Consider the following 19,142-nt stretch of genomic DNA (forward strand, 5'->3'; position numbering starts at 1 on the left):
TTTTAATCCTAGAATGTCTGAGCCAGAAGGGGCCTTACAAAACAAGTCTCCTGAGGTTTCTAAACAGTGGCCTTCAGACTGCTGCTGGTCTGTGGTGAAGGTTTCACCAGTCCTTGCCAAAGCAAGAAAAGGTAATATAAGCAGGGTTAAAAAAAACATTTTCATAAAACAAAATCTATTCCATTATCCTATAAATATGACCCTCATTTAAAAAATGATTTTAATATTACTTATTTTTGAGAGAGAGAGAGCATGCATGTGCGAATGGGGGAGGGGCAGAGAGAGAGAGGGAGACACGGACTCCAAAGCGGCCTCCAGGCTCTGAGCTGTCGGCACAGAGCCCCTCGCCGGCCCTCAAACCCACAAACTGCAAGATCATGACCTGAGCCGAAGTCCGACGGTCAACCAACTGAGCCACCCGGGCACCCTGACCTTCATTTCTCATGCTAAAAACTGTTTTATGAGGAGATGCTGATAGAGGATAGTTGTGATTAATAGTCTTTCTTGGGCATTAAAATAAAAAGTTGGAAATTTTAACATGGCCTTAACTTTTTTCGTGTTTTACTGGTCTGTGAAGTCCAAAAGTCTGGGAACCGCTCAAATGTCAAATCTCTCACTTCAGAGCTGAAGTAGTTAAGGCTCAGAAGTAGGGACAGCAATGGCCCAGGCGGGACAGTTTATTCAGGCAGTTCCGATCGTAGCCATGGGTAGAACATTGCTCCAACTGCCCCTTTTCTGTCTTTGCGGTGTCATTTTGCAGGTTCGACTCCACATCAGCACCATGTATTCATTGTATGTATCCACTCATTCGCTGTAGCCAGTATTCGTGTGTGTCTCTGCTTCTCCAGGCAGATGGTGAACACCTCAAGGACAATGGTTACGATTTACCTTCCTTCTTCTAGTACCTGCCACCCTCCCGCCATACTAGGTACTCGAAGATATCTGGAATTAAAGATGAATAAATCAACACATTCTTTGCACAAGGAATGCTTTAACAATTCCCCAAATATAACAACTTCTTCACTGTGGTCCTCTCTTGGTTTGCGAATGACAGTCAGGAACCAGGCGCCGGGGCCTGGATGGGTACAAGGAGAAAGCCCTAGAAAACCATTTATTCCTGGGGCTCCGGTCAGTCCTTTTTGAACATGGGAAGGAAAGAAAATAACGTGAAGTGGAGGCAAGAGGAAGAAGGCATGAAGAATCCCCAGGCGAGAAGAGGAACGCTGGAATGACTCCACGCCTGTCTCATTCCTTGTGACACCCCGTCATCCATTAGGAGAGTGGCCGGCCCGCACAGTGCAACCTCCATGCCACCCTGTGGAGAGAAGAAGGCTGGGCTCTTGCTTCCTACTTAGTAGGTCCTTCTCCACATCCATGACCCAGCACTTAGTGAACGCACAGCACAGCACGGCAATGCACAGAACCCCCTTCATTACTCGCTCTCTGGTCTGTCCCCCTGTGGCCCCTCTGAGCCTTCCTTTAAATTTCTCTGATCTGTGGTGTTTGGCTCCTCCCCCCATCCAGCATGCTCCCACGTTTTCCAATCCTCCTCTGGCCCCAAAGGGGGAGTGCACCATTTTAGAAGGCTGAGAGTCACTAAACACACAGAAAGATAAATGAATGAATGAATGAATGAATGAATGAATAAATAACCAATCCGTCAATCTCAGGGGCAACTATCGACTCTCCCTCCAGAGAGGGTCATCCCTAATAGCCGTCAGCGTCTCTTCCGCATGGTGTTCCTAGAGTAGACAAGGCACTTAACCCCCTCCATCCTCACAGGCACCTGTAGAGGCAACTTATCTATCTATCTATCTATCATCTATCTCCAATCTGAAGCTCAGAAAAGTGAAGCAACCATTGCACTGTCTACCATTGGGAAGCTGACAGCTTTGGGGGTATTTGCTCAGCTGAGGAGCTACGCACCTTTTATAGAAAATGTTGCTGCGAATTATGGAGAGGGCCAGCCCCACCCCCCACCCGTGGCCGTGGCCAGCATGATGGTACTGCTTAACTGCTCCCACACCTACAGCTCACTGAACCACGCGGGGATGATGGGTCCAAGCTGAGCCAATCGGATTCTCTATCCCAGCCCCTTGGACTCTGGGGCTGAGACTAGCCAGTCTCCGTGACTGCTCAGAACATTAGCCCGTTAGCTTGGGGGCAGCCACGATCTGTCCTCTGGAATGTGGAGCAGAATATACTGCTCTACAAAGAAAGTAGTGAAGGAAATGCACGAGGAGGCAGAAACTTGTCAGGAGAGCCACACTGACAGTTCCCAGCTCCGCCTCCGTTCTCTTCCCGAGAAGAGACCCCTTGGGTAAGCTCGGTGAGACACCTTGTCCCCTCTGAAGCCATCTCCCTCAGCTAACTCAAGTTGCTTTGCTACTGTGTCCAAAACGGTTTTAATACAACATCAGAGAAAGGCCCAGATCCCAAGCCTTGTAAGTCCCAGTTCCGAGCCCCGCCGCTCTCCCACGTTTTTCTAGACGGTTAGAAGGGGTCGAGTCCTTGCCTCCTGTCCCCTCCTGTCACTACATCCTTCTTGGGGCTCTGCCTGCTAACTTAGTCCCACAGTGACCTCCTCACCAGTTCTTCATTCCCCCTGCTCCAGACACAATCTTTTTCACACAGTTGATGGTTGAGAGAAGATCGGGGCTCAGCAGTTCTGAAGGGGAGACAGAGAATACCCGTGAGAACACAGAGGACAGTCCCAGAGACTGAGGCAGACACTGGCTCTCCCTGCCCCCCAGGGGCGGAGTCCTTCCACATTAGGCAAGGGCTCCCTCCCAGAGGCCCATTGAGATATCCCTACAATGGCTGCTAGAGGTCAAGGGTGGCTAGGGGTGGGGGCAGGAGGGGCAGGAGTAAATGTATGTTTACTACCACACATCCTAGCTAGGGTACATGCTGGTTCACGCCACGTTTTGAGGGGTTCTAGGGAAAAGAAATGTCAAAACAGGCAGCACAGAGGCCAAGGTAAACCTTGCCTAATGAGAGAGGCTCTTCAGGTGAAGAGTGCAGGGATGTTGATCAGAGTACGAAAGAGGGAGTAAGGGGCAAAGTCATGGACCTGTGGAGCCTCCAGGAGTGGCTCTGAGGTGGGGAGTTTGCCCTTGGCCTCGAATCCACCAGGCCATTAACCAAACAAAGTCAGTACTTGGTGGTTAGAGCTGAGCCTTCAGGGCCACCAGTCTGGCATTCAGCACCGGTTCTATGAGCCTCAGTTTGCTCGTCTGTAAAGCGGGGATCGTAATAGTTTCCACCGCATGAGAAGCTGGCATGTGAAGTGCTTAGTATACAACACACTCTCGATAGATGTTGGCCGCTGCTGTCCTCTGCTACTGGGTGTGCAGAGCCTTTCTGGAGCCTGCACCCCGGAGAATCTCCTAACCGGAGGGGCATCGTAGCCACTAGTCAAATCCTCTGCTCAGCAAAGGCATTCCTGGACTCCTCGGGCCATCCCTCTGGGTGCATTCCCAGGCTTGGAGTGGGAAGAGAAGTCCTGCGAGTAGACCCCACTCATCCTCTCGCCTCTCCCACCCTGAGACCCCGGCCAGACCTTTGCAGTCCTCGCGGCAGATGTTTTCCGAGTGACTCTTGTAATCATTGCACCAGTAGTGGCTGTTGATCTGGAAGATGCCATAGTCGAAGCTGCCGTCTGCATTTTCATTTACCTTTGATAGGTTGAAGTTGCTCTCCACAAAAGCCAGGCACAGCCCTTAGAACAGGGAGGAGAAGGTTTTTAGAGGGCTCTGAACTGAGGGACAAAGGATACGGAGGAGAAAGGGAGACGGGGAAGCAGAAGAAAGGAACAAGGCCTAAGAGGCTAGATGGGGCAAGCTGGCTGGAAACACCCATTAGCTTCTCCCCTCGCCCTTCGGTCCATCCACCTGCCCCTCAGTACAACCGCTCATCATCCCGCTGTCCATCCGCGTCTCCTGCACTTGATGACCGCCTACTGTGTGCCGTGACCCGTGCAAAAGCCAGTGAGGGACATTTAGCTGGGTCAAAGGCAGCTGGTGCCTTCAGAGGGCCTAGAGTACAAGAATGAAGACACACACCTTAAAGGACCGTAAGACAAGACAAAACGAGAAGGACAGCACAAGACAGGTGTGTGCAAGATCTGGGCAGAAGGAAACTAGCCCCACCATGGAGGAGGACGAAGCCTTTGCACTGCCTGCTCCCTCTGCCTGGAATGCTCTTCCCCAGACATTTGGGCGACCCGGTCCTTTGCCTCATTCAGTGCTGCTCCATGTCACCTCCTCAGAGAGGTATTCCTTGACTTCCCCTTCAAGGACAAGGTTACCTCTCACAACCCTGGCTTTATTCTGCTGCATAACATCTATCACCACCAGGAAGTGCTTCATATGTTTGTGTGTGTGTGTTTGGGACTCGCCTCTCCCCCTAGAATGCGAACACTGTGAAGGAAGGGGCTTTGTTGATGTCTCTGCCCCCAGCCCCTAAAATAGTTCCCGGTACATAGTAAGTGCTCAGTTAATAATTGTGGAAGGAATATAGAATGTTGGGAGGGGCTTCTCGGGGAGGGCTGCTTTTTGAACTTGGCTTCGAAAGGTGAATGATGGAAAGATGGCCACATAGGGGGTGACCAGGAGCAGAAGAGGAATGGGGGGGGCGGGAGTGTGAGAAAGCGGCACTCACAGTCACTCAGGGAGTAGCCCTCAAACCCATCCAGATCCTCCTTGTGCAGCACTCTGGCCAAGTCACAGCGATTGATGAGCTTGGCCTCATTTATGGCAACGAGGCAGCTGACCAAGGACATGAGTAGCGTCCTCATCATCTTCGGAGGGGAGAAGGTGCAGCTGAGGGCCTGTGGTCCCGAGGATCTCCCAGACGTGCTGCTGGTCTCCTCTGAGCACCTGAGGAATCTGGAGAGAGCAGTCAAATGTCCTGGCTCACTCACGGCTCCCCGCCTGGCTATTTCTCTTTCCTCTCACCATTTTATACTTTTTTTTTTTACTACAGAAACTTTCAAACGTTTACAAGATAAGAGAGAATAATATCATGAATCTCCATGTAGCCATTGCCCGGTGTCAACAGTGAAAAACTGAGGCTGATCTCCTTTCATCTACAGGTTTTCTCCTCTTTTAGCCATTCTCACTCTTGTAAAGGACACCTGGCTATGGGCAGCATTTGGGTACAGGGGTGGGGAGTGAGGCTGGCAAAGGAGATTGATGAGAACTGGACTTTACTGGTACTTGTGTGTGTGGATTTGAACATGTGCTCTCGTAGGAAGGGCCAGGCCACTGGGTGTTGATCTGCCCTCAACCCCACGCTCCCAGACGCATGATATGTGACTTTTCCCAAGGGTATACCCTGCCTTGTGCAATTCCTGACAGGCTGTCTTATAAGCTCTACACCTTTGTTTCCACTCAAAACTGGTATCACGCAAGTAAAAGTGACCTTGTTGAAGAAATAAACTTCACTTTCACACTCTGTGTGTGTGTGTGTGTGTGTGTGTGTGTGCGTGTGTGTACGGGGAGGTGCAAGGGGCGGGGACTCTGGATTCACATCGCCTGCTTTCAAAGGTTGGGCTGCTGTGTGACCTTGGGCAATATACTTTACCTCCCTGGGCCTCATTTGTAAAATGAAGATATGCCAATGCCGACTTACTAGGGTTGTCATGATGATTAAAGGAAATGATAAATGCCTAAATCTTGGTTTTGCATTCCCCCCCAAATAGGAAGCAAGACTTCTGGGACAAAGGTTGATTCCTAGGCTGGAGTAGGAAAGGGTATAAAATAAGTCTGAATTATCTTGTGCTAGAAAGTAAGAAAATGCTCAACATATGGATTGGGGCACGTCAAATGGACATGAGAGCCAGCTCAGAGGGGCACCCACTGGCCAAATCTGGAACACTTTCTTGGTAACAGCTTTATGGAGATAAAATTCCCAGTACGTACTTCACATACCACACAATCACTTAATTTAAAGCGTACAGCTCAATAGTGTGTTTGCAGAGCTGTGCGACTATGACCGCGGTCAATGTTAAACATTTTCATCAACCCGACAGGAAACCCCATACCCATTAGCTGTCACTAATCCACCCCTCCTCCAACCCCTGCCCACCACAAGCCTACTTTCCATTTCTCTAGATTTACCTAACCTGGACACTGCACACAAACAGTCACACCATAGGTGGCCATTGAGCCCGGCTTCTTTCGCTTAACAATGTTTTCAAGATTTACTCATGTTGTGGCAGCCACTGGGATCTCATTCCTTGTGAAGAATCCTTCTTTTGTCTCTCTATTGATCGTTTTATAGACTTTGGGGCTACTTTGGGGCTATTATGAATGACGGTGCTGCGAACATTCACGCACAAGTGTTCGTGTGGACAAATGTTTTCATTCCTTCGGGCATATACGCCAAGGAATGGAACTGCTGAGCCATAGAGTAACTTCAAGTTTCAACTTTGGAGCAACTGCCTGACTTCAAAGTGGCTGTACCAGTTGACATTGCCATCGGCTTTTCCACATCCTTACTGACACTGGTTACTTTAAAAAAAAAAAAACTATAAAGTTTATTTAGTTATTTTGAGAGAGAGAGAGAGAGAGAGAGAGAGAGAGCGCACAAAAGCTAGGGAGGGGCAGAGAGAGAGGGAGAGGGAGAATCCCAAGCAGGCTCCTGTCAACGCAGAGCCCAATGTGGGGCTTGAGCCCACAGACTGTGAGATCATGACCTGAGCTGATATCAAGAGGCTCAACTGACTGAGTCACCCAGGTGCCCCAACGCTTGTTTGTTTTTTTAATTCAATTTACTCTTTTTTTTTTTAAGTAGGTTCTGCCCATGACCCTGATGTTGAGAGTCACCATGCTCTATACCAAAGGAGCCCACCGGCCCCCCCCTCCCCCGCTAACACTTGTTATGAACTGTCTTTCTGATCAAACCTCTCCTAATGGGTGCCAAGTCGTACACATGGTAGTTTGGATCTGCATTTTCCTGGTGGCTAATGACGCTGAGCATCTTTCCATGTGCTCTTTGGCCATTTGCATATCTTTGGGGAAATTCAGTATTCAGATCTTCTGCCCATTTTCTAGTTGGGTTATTTGTCTTTCTTTATTGAGTTGTAAAAATTCTTTATCAGATGGGAATGCAAGCTGGTGCAGTCACTCTGGAAAACAGGATGGAGTTTCCTCAAAAAACTAAAAATAGAACTACCTTAGGACCCAGCAATTGCACTACTAGGCATTTATCCAAGGGGTACAGGTGTGCTGTTTTGAAGGCACACATGCGCCCCCATGTTTATAGCAGCACTATCAACAACAGCCAAAGTATGGAAAGAGCCCAAATGCCCATCGATGGATGAATGGATAAAGAAGATGTGGTATATATATACAATGAAGTATTACTCGGCAATCAAAAAGAATGAAATCTTGCCATTTGCAACTACATGGGTGGAACTGGAGGGTATTATGCTAAGTGAAATTAGTCAGAGAAAGACAAACATCATATGACTTCACTCATATGAGGACTTTAGAGACAAAACAGATCAACATAAGGGAAGGGAAACAAAAATAATATAAAACCAGGGAGGGGGACAAAACAGAAGAGACTCATGAATATGGAGAACAAACAGGGTTACTGGAGGGGGTGTGGGAGGGGGGATGGGCTAAATGGGTAAGGGGCACTAAGGAATCTACTCCTGAAATCATTGTTGCACTAGATGCTAACTAATTTGGATGTAACTCTTAACAAATAAAAAATAAAATTAAAGACAATAAATTAAAAAAAATAAAAAATAAAAAAGTCTTTATCAGATACATGGCTTGCAAATATTTTCTCGCATTCTGTGGGTTGCCTTTCACTTTCTTGATGGTATTCTTAGAAACAAAAGAATTCAATGATGATGAAGACCGTTTTCTCTACCTTTTCTTTTCTTGCTTACGCTTCTGGTGTCATAGCTACAGAATTAATACAGAATGGTTTCTAAGGTAGTCTGGGACATTTTGGCCATCAACACAAATAAAGATAGTGACAGGGGAGCTTGGCCGGCTCAGTTGGTGGAGCAAGCGACTCTTGATTTCAGGCTCATGAGTTAGCACCCCACCTTGGACCTAGAGCGTCTTTGAAAAAAATTATGATAGCGACACATTATAATCTAGTGAAAGAGATAGGAATCCCCGAGTCCTTAATAGTAATAAATAGACAAACAGATACATAACAGGGATGGGGTTGGAGCGCTTCCTGACAATAAGATGGTGAGTGATAAACGTGGAGGTGGTCATGAGGTTGGAAAATCATCACTCTGCAGCCATCATAGATTAGTTTGGGCAAGAATCATCAATGGATATTAAATCTAAGGTGGTGGGAAGCTTGGTGAAGAACTGGATGGGGCACCTGGGCTGGCTCAGTCGGTTAAGCATCCAACTTCGGCTCAGGTCATGATCTCGTGGTTCATGGGTTCAGGCCCAGCATCGGGCTCTGTGCTGACAGCTCAGAGCCTGGAGCCTGCTTTGGGTTCTGCGTCTCCCTCTCTCTCTACCCCTCTGCCGCTCACACTCTGTCTCTCTGTCTCTCTCAAAAATAAATAAACATTGGAAAAAAAAACTATCAATGCCATGAAAACACAGAATGGGGCTATTTCTGTCACTGTGTGCGTGTGTATCTTTGCCCTGAAAGTAGGTGTATGTTCCTGAGAGCAAAGGCCTAGGTTCCTCCACCCACACGCTGCAGAGTCAGGAAGCTTCTGCTTGGGCAAGATGGCTGCCCTAATGGCCTTGTTTCCTCACAGATGTCTTCTAACCTCACTCCGTACCAGCCTGAGCTCGTGAACATTCTTTTGCTTCTCTCCCTCCCCCTGGTGTTGCCAGATTTAGTAAAGAAAATTTTACAGGATGCCCAACTACATTAGCATTTCAGACAAACAACAAATAATTTTTTAGTATGAGTGTGTCCCATGCAACCCTGCTCCACCCTGACTCAGGAGGTTCCTTCCGAGACTTGCCAGGGGTCACTGAGCCTTGGGAAGCAGGTGAGCTCTCTCTCTGCCCATGAAGTACCCCCTTGGGGTCTCCATGGGGAATACGGTGCCTCTGGTAGATGCATTCTCACCTCCCCTTCCGAAGCTTACCTCTCTCCTACCCCTCTCTGACCCCAGGTCCCAGACAGCCAGGGCTTTCCTCAAGAATCAGTAGAACGAAGAGTCTCTTCCTCATGAACTATACTCTAGCCCCGCCTAGGTCACAGCTCCCCATGTTCTAAAGAAGGTGGGAGCGCTGGGCCACCCTGCCTTCTGGAACCGCAGTTCTGTGACGTCATCATTCTCCTGGACATACTTGGGTCCAAACCATGCAAACGGAGGCCCATGCAAGCTTCCCGCAGAAAGTACAGATGGGTCTGGAAGCACTGACTGGCGATCACTGTCATGAAGGCCCCTGGGTGGGGCCGCACAGAGGGTCCTGGTTGTTCTGCCTCCTCACCTCCCTTCCCTTTGGTGGGTGGTACCACCTTTGGGGGAACTCCTTCCCCCATGGGGTTGTAGTGGAGAGTGCCAGTCACAGGACACTGTGCTCCGGGTGACAGGGTGTGCCTATGGCCCCCACCACTATATTTTGAATAGAAATTAAGTGGAACAGCTCAGCTTTACAGCGGAAGCCTTCAGGAGTGAGGCCAGAGACCGACAGTTTGGAATCATGTGGACACAGCCCATCTGAGAGCATACGCTTCCTTGAAGAGGGAGCAGAGTCCAGACAGGATTCCAATCCTAGAGTCCACCCTTTCCGGGACCCAAACACAGTCTTGCCCTTAGTGCAATCCTGCAATTCAATAAATGTCCCTTCCTGCGCCAATAAGTTCGAGGTGAGTTTCTGTCAATTGCAACCAAGAGAGGCCTGCATAGGAGGGAGCGTGGGGTTAACCACCTGTGAAGCGGTGACCCGACGATCTGTCACCTCCCCGTGAAGCTCACACATCCTAGTGTCACTAGTCACCAAAGAAGTCCGAAGCATACTTCCACCTGCGGTAGCAGAAAGGAGGCAAAGGAAAGTTTTATTACCGGTGGCTACACTACCCTCTGCAACAGGATGGTAGGGGCTGGCGGAAAGAAGGCAGCCGGAAGAGCCTTTAAGTGGGCAGTGCTGCCCTGTACCTTCTGCCTCCAGACTTTTCTTCCCAAGGACATTGCAGCTTGGGCTGACGATGTTGGGATGAGTAAGAAACGTATACCTCATTCATAAATGATGATGAATATCCCATGGAATTTTTCTTCTCTTCCTTTCAGCAAAATCGCTAATCATGTTATTTTTTTTAAGTTTATTTATTTATTTTGAGAGAGAGAGACAGAGACAGAGAGAGCGAGTGGGAGAGGGGCAGAGAGAGAAGGAGAGAGAGAGAATCCCAAGCAGGTTCTTCACTGTCAGCACAGAGCCTGATGCGGGGCTTGAACTCAAGAACTGTGAGGTCATGACACGAGGGGAAACCAAGAGTCGGATGCTTCAACAACTGAGCCACCCAGGCGCCCCTAATTATGTTAGGATAATCAAGATCTTAGGGGTGCCTGGGTGGTTCAGTCGGTTGAGCACCCAATTCTTGATTTCGGCTCAGGTCATGATCCCAGGGTCCTGGGATGGAGTCCTGCTTGGGGCTCAGCACTGAGCCTGGAGGCTGCTTAAGATTCTCTCTCTCTCTCTTTCTCTCTCTCTCTCTCTCTGCTCCCCTCCACTCACACACTTCCTCTTAAAAAAAAAAGATTTTAAAATTTACTTAAGGATTAAAAACAATTATATTCAAAGAACAAAAATGTAAATATATTCATTTTTTATTAATTTTTTTGCGACAATTTTTTATGAAAAAATTTTCCAGTGTTTTTCCAAAAAGTTAGGGTTTTTTTTAAACATTGAAAAGTATCTAATAATGCAGAAGGCAAACTAAAGATTAGAATTACTGAATATCAGATTTTTATATCAAATATACGTAAGTCCAAATACTGTGTATCATGATACTCTCTAAAACCTTAATTAAATTTTATTAAGTAACTTAATTTTAAAGTTTAACTTAAATCGTATTTAAATTATACATTTAATTTAAAATTTGATTTATAAATAAGTAACTTTTTATTACTTATTTATTTATATATTTATTTTTAGTAAATTTAACCATGACATGGGGCTCGAACTCGTGACCCTGCGATCAAGAGTCACATGTTCTTTTTCTTCTAATTTTTAAAAAATGTTTATTTTTCAAATGTTTAATGTTTACCAATTGAGCCAGTCAGGCACCCCACCCCCAAAATAAGTAAGTTTTTATTTTTTTTATTTATTTTTAAAAATTTTTTAATGTTTATTTATTTTTGAGAGAGACTGAGAGACACAGAGCCGAAGGGCCAGAGACAGAGGGAGACACAGAATCTGAAACAGGCTCCAGGCTCTCAGCTGTCAGCACAGAGCCCGATGCGGGGCCTGAACCCACAAACTGCAAGATCATGACCTGAGCCGAAGTCGGACGCTTAACCGACTGAGCCACCCAGGCGCCCCGAGTTTTTAAATAAAAATATTAAAATTCATAATTCTACCATTCAGTGTCCATCTCGCTGCCTGTGTAAAGAATCAGTATCGTTACGTCTAAAGCCTAGATATACATGCAAATTTGAAGACTGTGTAACATGGCTTATGTAATGTCGCAAAAATGTCCTCAGTTTCCATTTACGACGGATGCAAATGACGTCCTAATTCATGTGTAGGACCCCCAGAACCACGAATCAGAAGATGCAAACAAGAAACTATAGTCAGCACGACTAGAAAATGCCCTTTCATTGTGTTTAATCTGTTGCATTCCGGGGGAGAGGAAAGATCTGGCAAGTTAATTTGTCTTTTCTCTTACCTAAGTCCTTCTCTGCTGAAAATCTCTCTGCCCTCCGAGATAGTACCTAGGAGGGGCCCATCAAGCTTTCGTTAAACTTTTCGAAGCTGATGCATTTTTCTCCCCATCAATATAGGGTCAGATGTGAAGCATCTCCCTGGGGCCTGAACATTGTTGAAGAGCACGGATGTGTAGGGTTAGGTCCTGCTGTGCGAGTGCTGAGCGCCAGAGGCAATGTGCGGTCCTTAATAAATTTGATTATTTTGTTGGGGGGTACTCTATTTTCTAATTTTTTTTTAAGGTTTATTCATTTTTGAGAGAGAGACAGAGCACGAGCGGGGGAGGGGCAGAGAGAGAGAGGGAGACACAGAATCCGAAGCAGGCTCCAGGCTCCGAGATGTCAGCACAGAGCCCGATGCGGGGCTTGAACCCACGACCCGCGAGATCACGACCTGACCCCAAGTCGGAGGCTTCACCACCTGAGCCTCCCGGGCGCCCCCGTTGTGGGGAACTCTGAAGCACAGGGCCCACTTGGGGACTTCTCTTGCCAGTTCTCAGGGCAATGCTGGAAGAGGATGCTTCTGGAAATAAATTGCTCTAGAAAACAGGACACTGTAAGGAAATGTCCGCTTTGAGTTCTCCGTAAGATATGAGAAAGATGGATACAGCTTGCCGAAATGCAGAATGCAAGGAACCCAAATCCAGTGCCGGGAATGAGATCTGCATTGAAGGCGCAAAGAGCAGAGTCCACAGCACAGAAAAGTGCCTCGAGGCTGGAGCCACACACTTGAAAAGCTCTCCAAGTGCAGAGCGGAAAGGCATGTGGAAAACAAGGAGACCAAAGAGAATGAGTACAGACCACAGAGCTTATAGACTTAAACAGGGACGGAGACACCAGAGACGGTCCACCACTGTCTTTGGAATATATTCAAACCATATATTTACAAGACTGAATTTTGGCCTTTATTATCGGGCTTGTACTTTATCCCACAGAATACACACCTTCTCAACTACTTCACGAATATTTACACAATTTGACTCTAAACTAGGCTACAAATAATACGTCAAGCTCTCCACAAAGGAGGAATTCTATAGGCTCCACACTCAGGCTACAGTGTAAAAGAAACCACCCAATTTCTTATGACTTTCAAAGAAACACGCACATACTTTTCCCCCCTGCGTAATTATTAGGTCAAAGGCAAATTAAAATCTGGAATAACAGGTTTCTAAAATGATGAGAATGAAGGAACACAGGCCGTTTCTGAAACTTAATCAAAATGTATTTAGAAGCAAATGTGTAGTCTCAACTGCTTTCCTTCAAACAAAGCAAAACAAACGGACGGATCATGCAACGAGAAGTTAGAAAAAAATAGAAGGAAAACATTTCCAAGGCAAACAACAAGAAGCAAAGAATAAGAATGGAAGCATTAAGATATTTAAGGGACTTCGGGGGCGGTGGGGGGGGAACATGTGGGTGACGTATTAAAAACAGTATCAAGAAACAAAGACTAGAGGGGGTCTGGGTGGCTCAGTCAGTTAAGCGTCCGACCCTTGATTTTGGCTCAGGTCATGATCTCACGAACCGCAAAATCGAGCCCCGCATTGGGCTCCACGCTGGATGTGGAGATTGCTTAAGATCTCTCTCTCTCTGCTCCTCCCGTACTCACATGCATGGGTGCATACATGCGCTCTCACATTCTCTCTCTTTCAAAAGAAGAAGGAGCAGGAGGAGGAGGAGGAAGAGGAGGGGGAGGAGGAGGAGGAAAAGGAGAAAAGAAAAAGAAACAAAGACTAGAGACCTCGCATATTATATGTCCCACCATACTTGCTATGGACTTTGATACTTCTCTGTAGCATTAGAGCTGGTTAAAGGAAATTCTTCAGTTTCTGGAACGGGTTCCTTGCAAGAACAAGCCAGTCTGAAGTCAGGGGTTACCACCAAACAACAGACTCCTTTAATAATAACATGGTGGATAGATTATCCAAGAAGGTAAGTATAACTGAAGGCTTTATTTTTAGAAGTTTCTTTTTTTTTAAGTTTATTTATTTTGAGAGAGACAGAGTGAGCAGAGGAGGAGGAGGAGGAGGAGGAGAGAGAGAGAGAGAGAGAGAGAATCCCAAGCAGGCTCCATGCTGCCAGCACAGAGCCCAACTCGGGGCTTGAACTCACGAAACCATGAGATCACGATGTGAGCCGGATGCTTAATTGACTGAGCCACCCAGGCGCCTCTGTAGTAGAAGTTTCTAAAGTCTTGTTGCCTCAAAAGCACCACTAAACACTTTCTTCCATAAAAGTATATTCCATCCTGAGACAGGCTCCCAGCAGGATAGAGATGTGCCAATGCCTGCTACTGGCCTTTAGAGCAGAGGGCAGGAAATAAGTCTTAAGTCTCGGTTCAGAAAAGTGCCAACAGAAAGCCCCCGTGTTGCGCTCGGAAATGCAAGGTAAGTAAAATACAAACACACCTTTGAGAAATCAAATATGGACCTTAGCGTATGAGACTGGCCATGCCTCCCTGATGGTCAGCCCTGTGAGAAATCTTTCCACGGAGCTGACATCTGCCTGTGTCCACCTCTCCTGCTCAGTCTCGGGCCCCACGCGTCAGGCCACACAGCATCGTCCCCTCCTGTGTGGAGGGGTCAACCGCTGGCCTTTGGAGCCAAACCAAAGCCTCCGGCAAAGAAGCGGGTCCATGGAACTGTATGTATAGGTGAAGTATCTGACTACATCATTGTATGTTCCGGGGCGATCATGTCTGAGCATTTACAAGGGATTTACCTATTGTTTTAGTTCTTTCTTTCAGTTCCTATTATAGTTAGGGCAGTAGACTGATTTTAAAAGTACCAACATTCTGAATGGACAAATGGCAGTACATTCATACAATGGAAATACTACCTAGTAATAAAAAGGAATATACTACTGGTCCATGCACTGGATAAATTTCAAAGTGATTATGCTGAGGGAAAGAAGTCAGACCGAAAAAAGAAGAAGAAAGAGGAGGAGAGGGAGGGAGAGGAGGAGGAGAAAGAAAAGCAGACACTGCACGGTTCCATTGATAAGAAACTCTAGAAAATGTCAACCAATCTATAATGACAGAAAGTAGACCAGTAGTTGCCTGGGGATGGGGGAGCAGAAAGGGGCGGAGGGAGGGGTTACTGAAGGGCACAAGAAAACTTTGGGGAGCGAAGAGATATTAACTATCTTGATTGTGATGGCGGTTTCATGGGTATATACGTACGTCAAAGATTATCAAATCGTATTTTTAGAAATACGTCGTTCAGTGTAGGCCAATACCTGAATAAGGTATACTATAGTTACACACAACATTTTATGAGAAGGGAGTTACAGGTCTGTCATGGTTGAGAACCCCCCGCCCCTTCCCCGGGGAAGGCGGGGGGAGGTACTTCTCCCACATCCTTGTCCTCAGGCCAACTCGCTGTGCAATCTATCCAGTGGCCACTAGGGGGAAGCGGCGGCCCACATACAGGAAGCGTGAGTCTCCCGGCACCCACAATTAAGAAGTCCCTCCAGTGTGCTCCCCTCCTGGGGAGGTGGGCGGTAGCCATAGCTCCACGTGAGTTATCTGCAGGGCTGATACGGAGTAGTTGGAGATGGCCCCAGCAAGTTGCGATTCTCAAGGTGCCTCTGGAAGACCTAGGCCTGGAGTAGCCTCTCTACTGGCTTTCCGCCTTGCCTGAAACCCCACCAACTATAAAACACGACAAGATTCCATCAGCCAACTAAGCTAAAGAATGAAGCACCGAAAAGATTTTTTATAAGGCCGAGGGAAAGGAGACAAGGTGGAATTGGGGGTGGGGAGGAGATGGGGAGCACCCATGGGAGGCCACCACGGAGGATTCCCAGTAAGACCTGTTGCTAACACAGGCTGAGCCTTCCCAGCGTGTGGGGCATGATGCCAAACACCGTAAGCAGTGAACAATTTCACCTTCACAGCACTCTTGTGAAATCCGCTGCAGAGAGGTTAAGTGACTCGCCCGAAGTCACAGAGCTAGTGGGAGGCAGAGCAAGGATTTGAAACCGGGTTTGATACTAACATGGCGGGTGTAGCTGTTACTGCTCATTTTTTACCAGTTTTTGATTTTTTTTTTTTAATGTTACAACTCAGGCAACAATAGATGTTGGCGAGGATGCGGAGAAAGAGGATCTCTTTCACATTGTTGGTGGGAGTGCAAGCTGGGGCAGCCACTCTGGGAAACAGTATGGAGGGTCCTCAAAAAATTAAAAATAGAACTACCCTAGACCCAGCCATTGCATTACTAGGTATTTATCCAAGGGATACAGGTGTGCTGTTTCACAGGGACACATGCACCCCCATCTTTACAGCAGCACTATCAACGATAGCCAAAGTATGGAAAGAGCCCAAATGTCCATCGATGGATGCATGGATCACGAAGACGGGGTATACAATGGAGTATTACTCGGGTAATACAATGGAGTATTACTCGGCAGTCAAAAACAATGAAATCTTGCCATTTGCAACTATGTGGATGGAACTGGAGGGTATTATGCTAAGTGAAATTAGTCAGAGAAAGACAAAACTCATACGACTTCACTCATATGAGGACTTTAAGAGACAAAACAGATGAACATAAGGGAAGGGAAACAAAAATAATCTAAAAACAGGGAGGGGGACAAAACAGAAGAGACTCATAAATATGGAGAACAAACTGAGGGTTAAAGGAGGGGTTGTGGGAGGGGGGATGGGCTAAATGGATAAAAGGAATTAAGGAATCTACTCCTGAAATCATTGTTGCCCCATGCTAACTAACTTGGATGTAAATTAAACAATAAATACATTCAAAGAAAGAAAGAAAGAAAGAAATGGTCAGGGGCACCCGGGTGGCTCACTCACTTAAGCATCTGACTCTTGGTTTCAGATCAGGTCATGATCTCACAGTTCACGGGATTGAGTCCTGTGTCAGGCTCTGACGCGGATCCTGCTTAGGATTCTCCCTCTCTCCCTGTCTCTCTTTCTGCCCCTCCCCTGCTCTCTTTCTCTCTCAAAAATAAATAAACATTATTTATTAACATTAAACAAATAAATTTAATGTTTATTTATTTTTGAGAGAGAGAGAGAGAGAGAAAGTAGGGGAGGAGCGGAGAGAGGGAGACACAGAATCTGAAGCAGACTCTAGGCTCTGAGCTGTCAACACAGAGCTCGATGCGGGGCTTGAACCTATGAACCACGAGATGGTGACCCGAGCCAAAGTTGGAGGCTCAACCAACTGAGCCACCCAGATGCCTGCTCTTACTGCTCATTATAACAGAATTGTCTTTCTTTCTCTTTGGGGCTGGGGTATTATTTAATTCGTGTGTGAAACTGGTTGGTGTTGGTAGCAGGCGATGAGTATTTCAGCTTATCCTCCTGGAGATAAAGTTCCTGATGCTTCCAGAGAATTTTAAACGTCTCTGATGGTCCAGGAAGGAAATCTTCCCTATTTATTTGCTAAGCATTTGCACCGCGTGAGGTTCCGTGTTAAGACTGATACGTTCATAGTGATGAAAGTATGGCCTTTAACAGAGGCCAGCACGAGGAATCGAGGGGCATGTGACCTGTAGCAATGCGGTGGCACTGTTCATGTGTGTCCATAGGAGTGTGTTAGAGGCAGCGGTACCCCACCTCAGCTGGAGTCCTGAGCAGCTTGACCAGATCAGGATGCAGGCCAAGAGAACTCACCAGAACGCCCAGTTATCAGAACAAGGCCAAAGCATCCCAGTGAGCAGATAACTCTTGCCCATGGTTCGTGAGTAAGTGAAGTTCATCCTTTCCCTCAGGACTGGACCAGCCTGCCTGGGATCCTGAAGCTTGATCCTTCAAGCGAGTGGCCCCAGGGCGGTGGCCTCTTCTAGGTTCTGCAGGAGCCAGCGGTTCTGGCCTTCCGGCCTTCCTGCTGCTTTTATGCTGCTGTGGCCACAGGGTGGGGTTGATACGGCACTGAGTAAAGGCTCCAGGGCTGCCCATGTGAAGACAAAGCAAAAGGAAGCCAAGGTTAAACACTGGGTCCACCTGCTTCATTCCCTAGATGGGGAAACCGAGGCCTGGGGAGAGGAAGGGACTCGAGTGAGCTAATGGCCGAGCTGGGGGTAAGACTCCCGGCAGTCTCTTCTCCCCTACTTCCCGGCCCTATTTCATAATAGGCCCCTGCTGCTGGCTGCGTCTCTGCGCTTTGTCAATCACTAGTATCTTTCTTGAAACAACAGTTCTTTAACATCGTCACGTATTCAGCCAGTGTTCAAATCTCCAATGGTGTCCGGTCAAAAAACACTTCGAACAGTTTGATCCAATCAAGATTGGGATCAGATGCGCTCAGATGTGACTGGTTGATGTCTCTTGAATCTCTTTTAATCCACAGGTTCCTCCTCCAGCTTTCTCTTTTTGCTTGCGATTTATCACCGGAGAAGGCGTGTCGTGTATCCTGCAGATTGTCCTCAGTCTGGGTTTCTGTGATTGCAAACCCATGACGTGGCTTCACGCATTGCTCTGTTTTCTGTATTTCCTGTAGTTGAATCTGGGGGTTTGATCAGATCAAGATTTGGGTGCTTTGTTTTGTTTTGTTTTTGCAAGACGACCATAGGAGGACAGACCTGCACAGAGTCTTAAACATCATCCAGTTCAGCCATGTCATGTTCAGATAAGCTGAGGACCAGACAGGTGTAGTGACTCATACGGGCTTGCACACACGGCCAAGGCCATGGACATATTCTTAAAGGAAACCACTGAAAATGCTTGTGATCAGTTCCAGGGCCTTGGATGGCTGTGTCTGATATTCTCACTCTACAGCCTGTGCTTGTACCCACCATGCTAGGCCTGCCTCTCGATCTCATCTCACTTACCGTTGTGATCCCAGGGCCTATGATAGACACTCATCTGCTGAATGAATAAATGAATGACCTTACCATTGTTTTTATGTCTCAAAAACTGGCTGCTCCTGGACTGTCCACGGGGGAAGGTATCATAGGCACTGGCCCTGCTGTAGTTTTCCAGAAAGCGGCCAGCCTGTTAGGCACAGGAAGGATCCAAGGGTAAAAGAATGAGAGGGAAGCAGGGCTTACCCCAGAAAAGCAACTGGAATGATGGGCTCTAGTCCACCCAGGCAAGAGGCAAGCCCAGCAACACAAAATCCTGCAGGCAGCACGGATGGGGTGCAGTTGGCAGGGTCCAGCCGCCGAGCTGGGGTGGAGGCAGCACTCCAGTCCACGGGGGGAGCAAGCCAGGACCCTGCTCCTCACGCTAGGCAGGAACTCAGGCCAAAGATCAAGTCAGAAGCCCTGAGTATTACTTAGGATTAAGTTGAGTTGACAG

General features: G+C 47.3%; 1 protein-coding gene across 15 annotated transcripts in view; it reads right to left on the minus strand.

The window, feature by feature from the left end:
* Positions 1 to 510: 510 nt before the first annotated feature.
* Positions 511 to 19,142, minus strand: part of LOC125151381 (pleckstrin homology domain-containing family M member 1-like) — a 116,061-nt gene continuing 97,429 nt past the window's right edge. For 3 of the 15 annotated variants that reach the window (XM_047832272.1, XM_047832271.1, XM_047832268.1), the window contains 2 exons: positions 4,663 to 4,889; positions 511 to 3,721 (listed from right to left, as the gene is read on the minus strand). In XM_047832272.1, coding sequence (XP_047688228.1) covers positions 3,414 to 3,721; positions 4,663 to 4,889 — 535 coding nt within the window. In that variant the 3' untranslated portion in view covers positions 511 to 3,413. Of the gene's footprint in view, positions 4,890 to 9,091; positions 9,977 to 16,972; positions 17,794 to 19,142 lie in introns of those variants that run through there. The other 12 variants (XR_007146770.1, XM_047832270.1, XR_007146769.1 and 9 more) reach the window with 12 other exon arrangements.

Source organism: Prionailurus viverrinus, chromosome E1, assembly GCF_022837055.1.
Source record: "Prionailurus viverrinus isolate Anna chromosome E1, UM_Priviv_1.0, whole genome shotgun sequence".
Taxonomy (NCBI): Eukaryota; Metazoa; Chordata; class Mammalia; order Carnivora; family Felidae; genus Prionailurus; species Prionailurus viverrinus.